At 39.1% G+C, this 9,802-nt stretch overlaps 1 protein-coding gene across 2 annotated transcripts; it reads right to left on the bottom strand.

The window, feature by feature from the left end:
- Positions 1–1,160: 1,160 nt before the first annotated feature.
- On the bottom strand, positions 1,161–7,805 carry LOC105052495 (respiratory burst oxidase homolog protein B). Of its 2 annotated transcripts, none has more exons than XM_010933324.3 (13): positions 7,651–7,805; positions 6,551–7,121; positions 5,743–5,902; positions 5,576–5,624; positions 5,309–5,422; positions 4,795–5,223; positions 4,248–4,634; positions 4,042–4,137; positions 3,253–3,368; positions 3,052–3,154; positions 2,694–2,767; positions 2,098–2,603; positions 1,161–1,439 (listed from the first exon to the last, which is right to left on the bottom strand). In XM_010933324.3, exons 2-13 carry the CDS (start codon positions 7,062–7,064, stop codon positions 1,330–1,332), a joined length of 2,658 nt encoding a protein of 885 aa, XP_010931626.1. In that variant the 5' UTR covers positions 7,065–7,121; positions 7,651–7,805; the 3' UTR covers positions 1,161–1,329. The 2 variants fall into 2 exon arrangements, with proteins under 2 accessions (XP_010931626.1, XP_019708634.1); XM_019853075.3 differs by having other exon boundaries at positions 6,551–7,133; positions 7,651–7,801.
- Between the last annotated feature and the right edge of the window lie 1,997 nt (positions 7,806–9,802).

Raw genomic sequence — 9,802 nt, 5'->3', positions numbered from 1 at the left:
TTAGGATGTGGAACAGAAACTCATCAATTGATTTATGCTTATTTGCAAAGTTGCAGATGGGCAGGGAGCTGTATATTGTCATTAGAATCCTAGGATTTTCAGGTAGCAGTATTCTTTTGAGCGCGATCTTTGTGAATCATGTTTGTTAGCATTTTATTCTGAGAGAGAGTCAGTATTGTTTTGAGCACGATCTGTGTGAATCATGTTTGTTAGCATTTTAATCTGACAGATAGTGGATTGGTGCCCATAAGCTAGAGGCGTAATATGATCGGTTAGCATAACTCAAAAACATTTCGTCTTCATGCCTTCTGTGGGAAACGCCTACGTGTATGATGGACGGTGCGCGACGAAAGAATGGTGCACTTTGCAATCTTAAGAGATCTTTCCAATTATATGCCATGATTGGAAAATTTTTATCGGCTGATAAGTGCTGTTATTTAAAGTCTCTTGTATCTTATTGATCATTTATTGATCTGATAGGCAGAACTATATCTGCTTGGTATGATTTTGTTCCTTATTTCATTCCAGAAGTTGCCCTTTTTGTTTGGCTTGTTTAATGGCAGTTACTAGAATTGCTCTAGTAGAATCTTATGTGTGTTGCATTATTTTGTTCCATATTTCATTCTCCAGGTTGCCAGGCTTTGCTTGAGATAGTTGCAGTGACTAGAATTGCTTCCGAAGTCCTTGATGAAGGATTTTTTTCGCATGAGCTAACGTTGTTCCAGCATGGCACAGGAGGAGTAGATTAAATGTGGCTACATAATTGCTTTAGAAGTAATTTACGGTATGTTTGGTTGTAGAGAGTTGGACTTTGGAATGAAAATAAGAATGTGTAATTTATATTTCAATCATTTGGTTTGATTGGGAAGAATTTCATTTTTATTTTGATTTGAAAAAAAATGGCAATTGTCCCAATCCTCCAAATTTAATCTCTACGTTTCTTTAGTATCTAAATTCTATTCCAATTCCAATCATAAAATGAGAAATATAGTCATTCTGGTTTTGATTCTGATTATAATTTTTATTCTGATTACAAGCCAAATGTGTCCTTATAAGTGATTTAAGAATCAGATGCTTCTTTGTGCACTATCAAAGCTTCCATCTAAAAATCCAGAAGACGGGATGATCTCCACCAAGCATTTAAGAAAATGAACCTAAAATCAAGAGAACTCAATGCAGATAGATTACGAACACCAGACATAATGCTTTGTAACATTGGCCATAAAACTAAGTATGACTTCAAAGAAACTTACATCCAGATTTACTATTTTATACAGATTACAACATATTTCTACGGCAAAAAAATATGATTTGTATTAAATAATAACATCAAAAATTCTCCTTGTGGAATTGAAACTTTGTGTTCGTCTTGTGCGAGAAATCCTGTGCTAACCGTCTTAATTCTGCTACCAATGTTTGCTGACCGCAGTAAAAGACTCCTGAAACCAAGTACGGTCAATGTCAGGCCAATGTTCTTACAAAATGAACAAAATAGTTTCAAGTTAGTATGATAAGAAATAAAGATAATGAAAAAGGACCAAACATGACTGACCCTGACCATACATGGAAGAATTTGTGTTAAAATATTGTGTATGATTTGCTTTATTATTTGAGGCAACCTTTTCTACCTCCCTAGCAAATCAAAATTGACTCAATCCAAACTGCAGTCAGAAAAAACCATGAAATCTTTTACTTTGCGAGATCTTTGTTCTGTGTGGAGGTCCTATATTCATGTCTTCATCTCCTTATCATTTTATAGCTATTTTTGTTTTGAGTTCAGACCCTCTACGATGCATCTTTTGCATCATACCATCCTATTGTTGTGGATAACCATCACATCATCTATCTTGGAGATAGACGGCGTATTTGTTCCTAAAACACGGCGATACACAGTGCATCACGGTGACGAAGGAGAACTTGATGTAGTGACCATCGATGATGTAACACGACAGTCCTGTGCAAAAGTGGCACTGCAGAGGATCCTAGATCATCTTTTTTTTAATGTTGCAACCTTAAAAGTAAATTAGACAAAAAAAAAAAAAAAGAAAAAAGATAGTATCATGTTTATAGATTTAAAAACCTCCATCATGGACTTACCAACACGTTGGTTTTGGTGGTTAACTGCGACATGCTTGAAGACATTGCGCCAATTTGGCCGGGCAAAGTGGGTCTTCACACGCGTCCCGGATACGATGTCAACCCCATTCTTTGCATGGTGGAGTGCTTGGAGCATCACAATGAGGGCCGACCGTGCATCCCCTTCTTCATACACACTTGTGCAATGGTTATGGAGCTCGATCACACCATCCTTGTCCTTCTCCGCCACCTCGTTCATCACCCCTCTGAACCACTCAAAAGAACCTTCCTCCCTTGTCACCCAATAGAAGTAGGCTCGTTGTGTCATGAATGCCTTCTTAGGTTTGTTGCCACCTTCCACATCTCCTGCCACTGCTCCATTCTGTTTGATATTATTCAGCACATCTTTAAGTATGCTTATCAATGGAGTTGCTCCGATGCCGAGGCCGATGAGGAGGAGGACGTCGTACTTCCGGTAGTCTTGTGCCGGAGCACCATAAGGGCCATCGATCCGAAGCTTCGGAAACCTAATTTGATTTGCATAAAAAATTCTTGATTAGCCGAAGACCGAAAGCATGTTAATGCCACAAGGCATGATGAAAATTTCAAGAATATACTTCGGATCGCTTTCCCTTGCCATGAGATCAGCTCTGAGCAGTCCACTCTGGCCGGCAGTAGGAGGCCGGCAAACCTGTTACATTTCGAGGACAATGTTAGTTAAAAAGAACTGGCATTATTACCATCCCGGTCGTGCACTATGAACCTTAGGGATGGTAATTGGATCAGATCGGATTAGATACGGATTGGATTTATTTATCAAATAGGTCAAAAATTTAAATCCAAATTTAGCTATTTTTTTAAACAGACAAACTAATTCGATTTACGGTGGATTGAATTAAGTTAGATGGATTAATAAGTTAGGCATGATCACTTCTGACTACAGTTTGATTGCCTCGGTGAGTCGAGTTGTAATACCTCTGAGAAGATATCCCTGAGCCTTGAGGTCCAGTCACCTTTGGTGCGGATATGGATGCTGAGATAATCATCTCCAGGAGCTGAAGTGATGGAGAAGGGGTGCCTGAGGGAAAGGTGAGAAGGGAGAAAATCTTCAACCATCCGATCCTAATCGAACCATTCTAGTCGAAATAGAGGCAAGAATTGAAGACTAATGGTTACCACTGGAATGGGGAGACTGCAGCACAGTTAACAAAGATGTATTGCCCGCTCCTGTATTTGAAACCATGGGGCTTGGACATTTGAAGGGCCAGCACATTTCCTGGGTACACTGCAACCTGCATTAAAGGGCAAGAAAGTTGCAAGAGAATTAACAAGAATAATGTTAATATGATTCTAAAACCAGCACTAAAATTAAATAACAACCAGAGCTCAAAAGCCAACAATCTATTATGATGACATATAACAAATGATAATTTATCTTTTATCATACTGCTTCTCAGGGGAAAGACTAATAATCTTGTGCAGTTAAAGTATGTGGCAGGAGTCTACATAGATAATTTGCAACTCTTATCATGGACCATTCTAGCAACGGACATGACTGAAGTAGTTGTGCATTAAAAATATTAAAAATATCTATTATTTTTATTTTATATATTGTAGAAATAAAATTATATTGGAGGAGTTGAGGTTTGGAATGAAAGTGGATGACTTTTATTTCAGTGGTTTAATTGGAAAGAGTTTCATTTCAATTTTGATTTTGATAGAAAATAGAATAGTCCAATCCTTCAAAACTCAATCCTTACTCTTCATTAAGGATTTAAATCATTTATTCTGATTTAAATTTTGATTTTAAATATGAACCAAATATATTAGAAAATACAGTTATTCTATTTTTCATTCTAATTGATTTTAATTTCGAATCCAATCGCAAATCAAACACATCCAATGTTTTTATGAAACCTAACAAGGTAATGAAAATTTTTAATTAAAAGAATGGATATATCGTACCTTTTGAACCCTAACGGTCCTGTAGCCAGACCTCAAGGCACGTAGAAGGCGTTCACATACATACAACATCACTGGGATAACGAGGTACATCCATGTCTGCACAACAACATACCACATCAAACAAAAACACTACAATATACTTAAATTAACAATTAATAATTTGAAAAGAATCTCCAAAAATTCTAAAGTGGGTCCTACTAACATACCGTCCTCTTGTACCACTTCTTGGTAAGGTAGAGGCATTCCCCGTGGACGATGAAGAGCGCGTACACGATAACGAAGAGGTGGTGGGAGTACCAAAACGCATTGAAGCCGGTGAGCCTGCGGAGTGGGTTAGAAGCCTTTAGCCTGCTCCGGCGGAACCAAGGCAGGGCCAACACATAGGCCACTGCCATAAGCACAACCATGACCACCCCAGTCCATCCTTCTGTCCCCTTCACAAACCACCAGTAATTTGGTGGCCGCCGATCGCCGAAGAAGGGCTTCATCGGCACATACTCTGCATCGGTTGCATGTAGGAGTTTAGGGAAGTCACAAGTCAAGTGAGCTATTGCATGGAGCCCTATGCCGATAGCAACCCCCATAGCGATTACCTGATAGCCACAAGATGATGATAATGATAAGCACAGTTCTAAGTTAAGAAGCCTTCATGGAAGAATTGAGCAAATTTTTATAATGCGACAAGGACTTGATAATCTTTGAGGTTGTAACAAGTTTTTCGTGACAGGGTCAATTTCATTCGACAAGTGTTACCTTGTGAAAATTGAGGTTGTCATTGAACGGAACAACCAGTCCTAGCTTGGTCCTGGACCTGAGCCAAGTTATGGTGTTCCGGCAGACGGGGAAGAGGATGATGGCCATGTTGAATTTGAGGGTCTCGGCGGCGCCCTTGGCGGTGGTGACACAGTAGCCCATGACATGAAAGACGGCACGATGGCGGTATTGGATGAATTTCCAGGTGAAGAGGCCGGCGCAGATGGCAAGCCAGAGGGCGATCACCCAAACTCGCTTCCAATTGTCCTCCATGAAGTAGGAGAATCTCCGATAGCAGCGGCGGAGGGGGTTGGGGTCCTTGGTGGCTACTAGCTTCTGGCTAATGAGCCGGCTGAGGTTGGAGCTGTAGGCTGTTAACCTAGTGGAATTGTCAGCTGGATGAAGCAGTAGCATCTCCAGGTTGTAAAGCTGCATGCAATGTTCACATAGGAATCATTAGCCCAAAGTTAAGACATATGGTTAGAGATGAGTCATGATTGGGACTTGGATAGACCTCAACATAGCCCAAATGGTTAGGATCTAGCTCTTCCATGATTAGGGCTGTGTATTCATCGGCGCGTTCTTGGATCTTCGATAGCCCGTTTGCTGATGCACTGAGACTGATGATCTGAACACAGATTATAATTATGTGTGTTAGAAAGAGTTAAATTGTTGAAGTGAATTAACAAACATCATTTGGTCACTTGCTCTTATTAGATGGAGCATGGGTTGTATTTTGAGAGCATCAACTGAAAACTAAAAAGTGATCATTGCCACAGACCTCTTTGACCTCTACTTCTGTTATCCGGCCATCTGCATCCTTGTCCACCCTGCATAAATTTGGCCATCAGAAGTTTACAAGAGATGATGATGTGCCAACCAATGGATCCAAATTGTGTTTCTAAGTCATTGTTGAAGTGGGGAGGGTGTTCATCAATTTATACATACATGTCAAAGAAGGTTTGAAGGCGAGCATCGAAGCTTTGGTCAGAGAGCTGCTCCCAGAATTCTTGGAGCTCTTCTTTTGTTAGCACCGCCGCTATGATCCCCCTCCGCCGTGCCAATGCGTCGTATACCTCAAGGGTAAACTCATCTGATCCATCCATTCCTGCACTCACAAACAAGTTATAACCATAGCTTTAGACCTCTCCTAATTCTCTGTTGAAACCAATACACACACACACACTTGTACACACAAAAGCCCTGTAGCCCAAATTGAGAGGCTTGAATTCCTTTAATCCGTAATCTGATAAAGGCTTCATCTTTAACTTCTCAGTGTGAAAGTTGTTAGATAATTAATCAAATTCATGCCTCTAAAAATACATTTTTTACTGTTTGTTGATAAATATCTCAAGGGCAATTTGAAAAACACAAATACAAATACTTAAGAAAAGGTCAATTCTAGGATAGACAGCCTATTGTTCCATTGCTAAGTAATCCTATTGACTACAGAAAACCAAAGGGGCAAGGACTAGAAAGACTATGAGTGTGAAATTTTGGGCTAGCAGTTTTTAGTGTTCTGAAAGGATAAAAGGACTTGAAGGATGACAAGTCAAACAGGCTAATAGAAGGACTCATGCATCAGCTCAATTGCAAATTAATTCACCAAAAATAACTCAAACTCCATGGTTAACAAAAGCATGAGAGCAAATTATTGGACTAAATCTCAACTCTTCCTGCACAAAGCTCGGATTAGTGGCCCACTTATCATGCTTGGTGAAACAAAGTGTGCCACCTTTCTAAGGTGGCTGCTCACCTATGCATTGCCCAAACCTTGTCCTCAGGAGAACACCATCGACGGCGAGCGCATTGAACCGCCTCTCGATCTCCGGCCAACCATCACTCCCCACGTTCTTGGTCACAAACTGGAGCCCCTTCAGCGCCCGAGTGGCGCCGGACTTGGTCCTATCAATCCCTGCAGGCTTCTTGGAGAACGATGCCATCCGCCGCAGCTCCTGCGACACCTGCTTCAACTTCGATGTGATGCCGATCGGTGGCGACCGCCTCCCCAAGGCTTTTGCAAGCAATGCTGCCTCCTGGTCCTGGCTTTCTATGTTCTGGATTGCAACTGAGTCGTCTCTCACATCTAATGTGATCTCTACGTAGGTTTGCTCATCTTTGAATCTTGCACTCCTCTTGTTGCTTGCTTTCTTAGTGCCTAGAGGGCCACTGAGGGGGCCGCTGAATCCGACGCCACTGCCGGCGTCCTCCGACTCCGAACTGGTGTCCACATGGTGGCCATTGATCCCATTTTCACCTCCTAAGCCCATGTTTCCCTTCCTCTCCTCAGCTCAGAAGTATTTGGATCTCACGATTCAGTAATTGTCCTGCAAACCATGCTATTTTGGCATTGTTAGCCTTTACAATGAGATAACAAACAAATCTAATTTTTGGCTCACCAAAGGAAAAACAAACATCATCTTGACATGCTTCTTAATGCAACAAAAGTATTACTCTTTTTTATTAAAAATAAATGTTTTTATTTTTATTTTTCTTTTTTCCTTCTTAACATAGGTGAAAGAATAGCAATTCAAAGCTTATATATATTGATGATGATAACCATGGTTTAACCTTATAATCAACTGGTCCAAAATAACAATGATTTTACAATGTTTAGAATGAAAGACAGCTAGTTAATCGAGAATTTCAGTTTTAGTTTCGATAATGACAGATTATTTGATTGTGACTTTGCCTATCACAAACCAGCTATGGTAAAAGGGGTTAGACTTATAATGACATGCAACTTTTAAAAATATTTTTAGCGTTAATAAGAGCTCCTAGAAGAACTTAGAGAAATAAGATCTTAGAATTCTAGATTAGAAGAAGAAAACGCAATGTAGATAGGCAGCTTCTAACCGGTGAACGATCGACGACGGTCTCCCGATTTAGATGGTGATTGCTGTGTTGAAGCTGTCCAAACTTGGGAGAGACTTGAGAATGGTGAGTAGTTGAATTGAGGAGAGATTTATATAGGATGGCTTTGAGGGATAGTGGGGGAAAGCAAATGTATGTTGGTGGGGGGACATTGGGTGGCAGTTAGTCAAATACAGTGTAACCCAACAGCGGCAATCCCAGGGGCGCCCTTGGGTTGTCCACCAACTCCTTCTAGTTGACTGATGATAATTAACTCAAATCCAGATTGTTGTAAGTCCTAAGGTTCCTAGGCTGGGGCCAGTGAAACAACTCTAATTGTTATGAAGTATCTCTATTATTATGATGGGAAATGGTTGTGGAAGGATACCCTCCATAGGCAAATATTTATTTCCTTTTGTTTCTATTTATTTGGAGTATGCACTCCAACTAGGTTCTTTGTTTATTGATTTGGTTTTTGTCATCTTGTGGGAAATTGTTTTGGTAGCACAAATCTCTAAAGAAAAAAACATTACAAAATGAGATGTATGGCACTGTTATTGATCCTTTCAAGGTAGCTAACAACAAATTGCACATGCTGATAGATCAGGGAGCAATAAAAGTTGCATGCCAGCTGTATAAATTTATGCTAGATTTCTTTGATGTGCTGGTATTGTTCTTTTATTTATTTATTTTTTAAGAAAAAAATTCAGTACTGAATGAAGAGAGAAGGAAATTAATGAAGCCATGTTTACCAACCCATCTTTTTTAAGGAGTACAGTTGGTGTGCATGGGCATGCATCTGAAACTTTTTGGTCCATCCAATTGTTATTGGAGAAGGATCAAAGACAGATTTGTGCTATGTTCCAGTGTTGATTGACTAGTCTGTCACTTATTCATTTCCTTCATTACAGAAGTGGCTAACCAACATCTAAATAGTTGCCCTGGCTGTGCAACAAGCTTGGATAAGAAGTATTCATAGAAGGACAATGCTTCGTCTAACAAACTACAGTGGAGAAGTCCCCTTCACATTCCTAGCTTGAAACATGATGGCAGCAACTATCAGCACTTCTCATGATGCTTGTAGCTTGGTAATGAAAAATTTAACCTCATTTTAGACACTCGAAAAAAAGGAAAATGTTGAGTTTGTCTTGAGTTTACAAGTTCGAAACATCAAGTCCAAATTGACTCAAAACATCAGTTCAGGTTTAAATCGATTTAGAAAAGCTAGTTCGAGTCTAAATCAATTTGCTTTATTCTATATATATCTTTTGTAATCCTAGAAAAAGAGAGTAATGAAGTGTCCTTGAGATTGGATGTATTGGAGGCTAGGATTTGTTAGAAAAATCTTGTACTATATAATTTTTTTTTAAAAAAAAAAATAGTGAAGCTTTTGTATTGTTTTTCCTGCAGACATGGATTAATAGATTGAACCGCTTTTGATCTTTTCTTTTTTTTTTTTTTTTTCTTGTTTCGTTATCCTGCCTATTGCAATAGAAAGAAGTACCAATAAGCCTTTTTCTATCTCTTTTATACCCTTTTCCCCCTAATTAAGGTGGAAAAAATGAGCTGAGGAACACTAATAGCTCTAGAATCTTTGATTATGTACTATCAATAAAAATAAGACGATACTACTCATATAACGGCATGATTGAAATAGTAGTAATGACGATGATGGTGATGATGATATTGATATCATCATCATCATAGAAAACTATAGGTTACTTTTCTTTTTACCACTAAACCCCTCCAACTTTCGTGATAATATGATTCAATTCCAAACCAACAATCTCTGGCAAAACTACTAAGGTATGGCCTTTTTATCTTTTCTTTGGAGGAAAATTGTGGCTAAGTCACCTTCCAAAGAGAGTGGAATGGCACAAAATATGTAACCTGAAGGTCAATTAAAAAAAAAACATAATTACCAAGAGCTGTTCATGCAACCATAAAAAAAATTCCAACTATATCATAGCCAATAAATGCACGTATCAAGCAAATAAAATTTCTTTTTCTGATTAGAATAGCTACAGACATGCAAATCTAAGTTTATTCTTAAGTTTGAGAAGATGTGATCAGTTTTATCCATCTCTCTCTCTTTCTCTCTCTTGGTAATTATCCATCTCTTTTTAAAAGCTCTACCTATCTCTTCCTATCCATT

The sequence above is a fragment of the Elaeis guineensis genome, chromosome 10 (genome assembly GCF_000442705.2).
Source record: "Elaeis guineensis isolate ETL-2024a chromosome 10, EG11, whole genome shotgun sequence".
In the NCBI taxonomy this organism is placed as follows: Eukaryota; Viridiplantae; Streptophyta; class Magnoliopsida; order Arecales; family Arecaceae; genus Elaeis; species Elaeis guineensis.
Note: the sequence above shows the minus strand (reverse complement) of the source record. Positions and strands in the feature narration are given on the sequence as shown.

Coding starts and splice junctions, on each gene's coding strand:
- LOC105052495 (XM_010933324.3), bottom strand. CDS start 7,064: ATGGGCTTAGGAGGTGAAAATGGGATCAATGGCCACCATGTGGACACC. Junction 2,768..3,051: donor TCAGGGATATCTTCTCAGAG/GTATTACAACTC, acceptor GAAATGTAACAG/GTTTGCCGGCCTCCTACTGC. Junction 1,440..2,097: donor CCACCAAAACCAACGTGTTG/GTAAGTCCATGA, acceptor ACTTGGTTTCAG/GAGTCTTTTACTGCGGTCAG.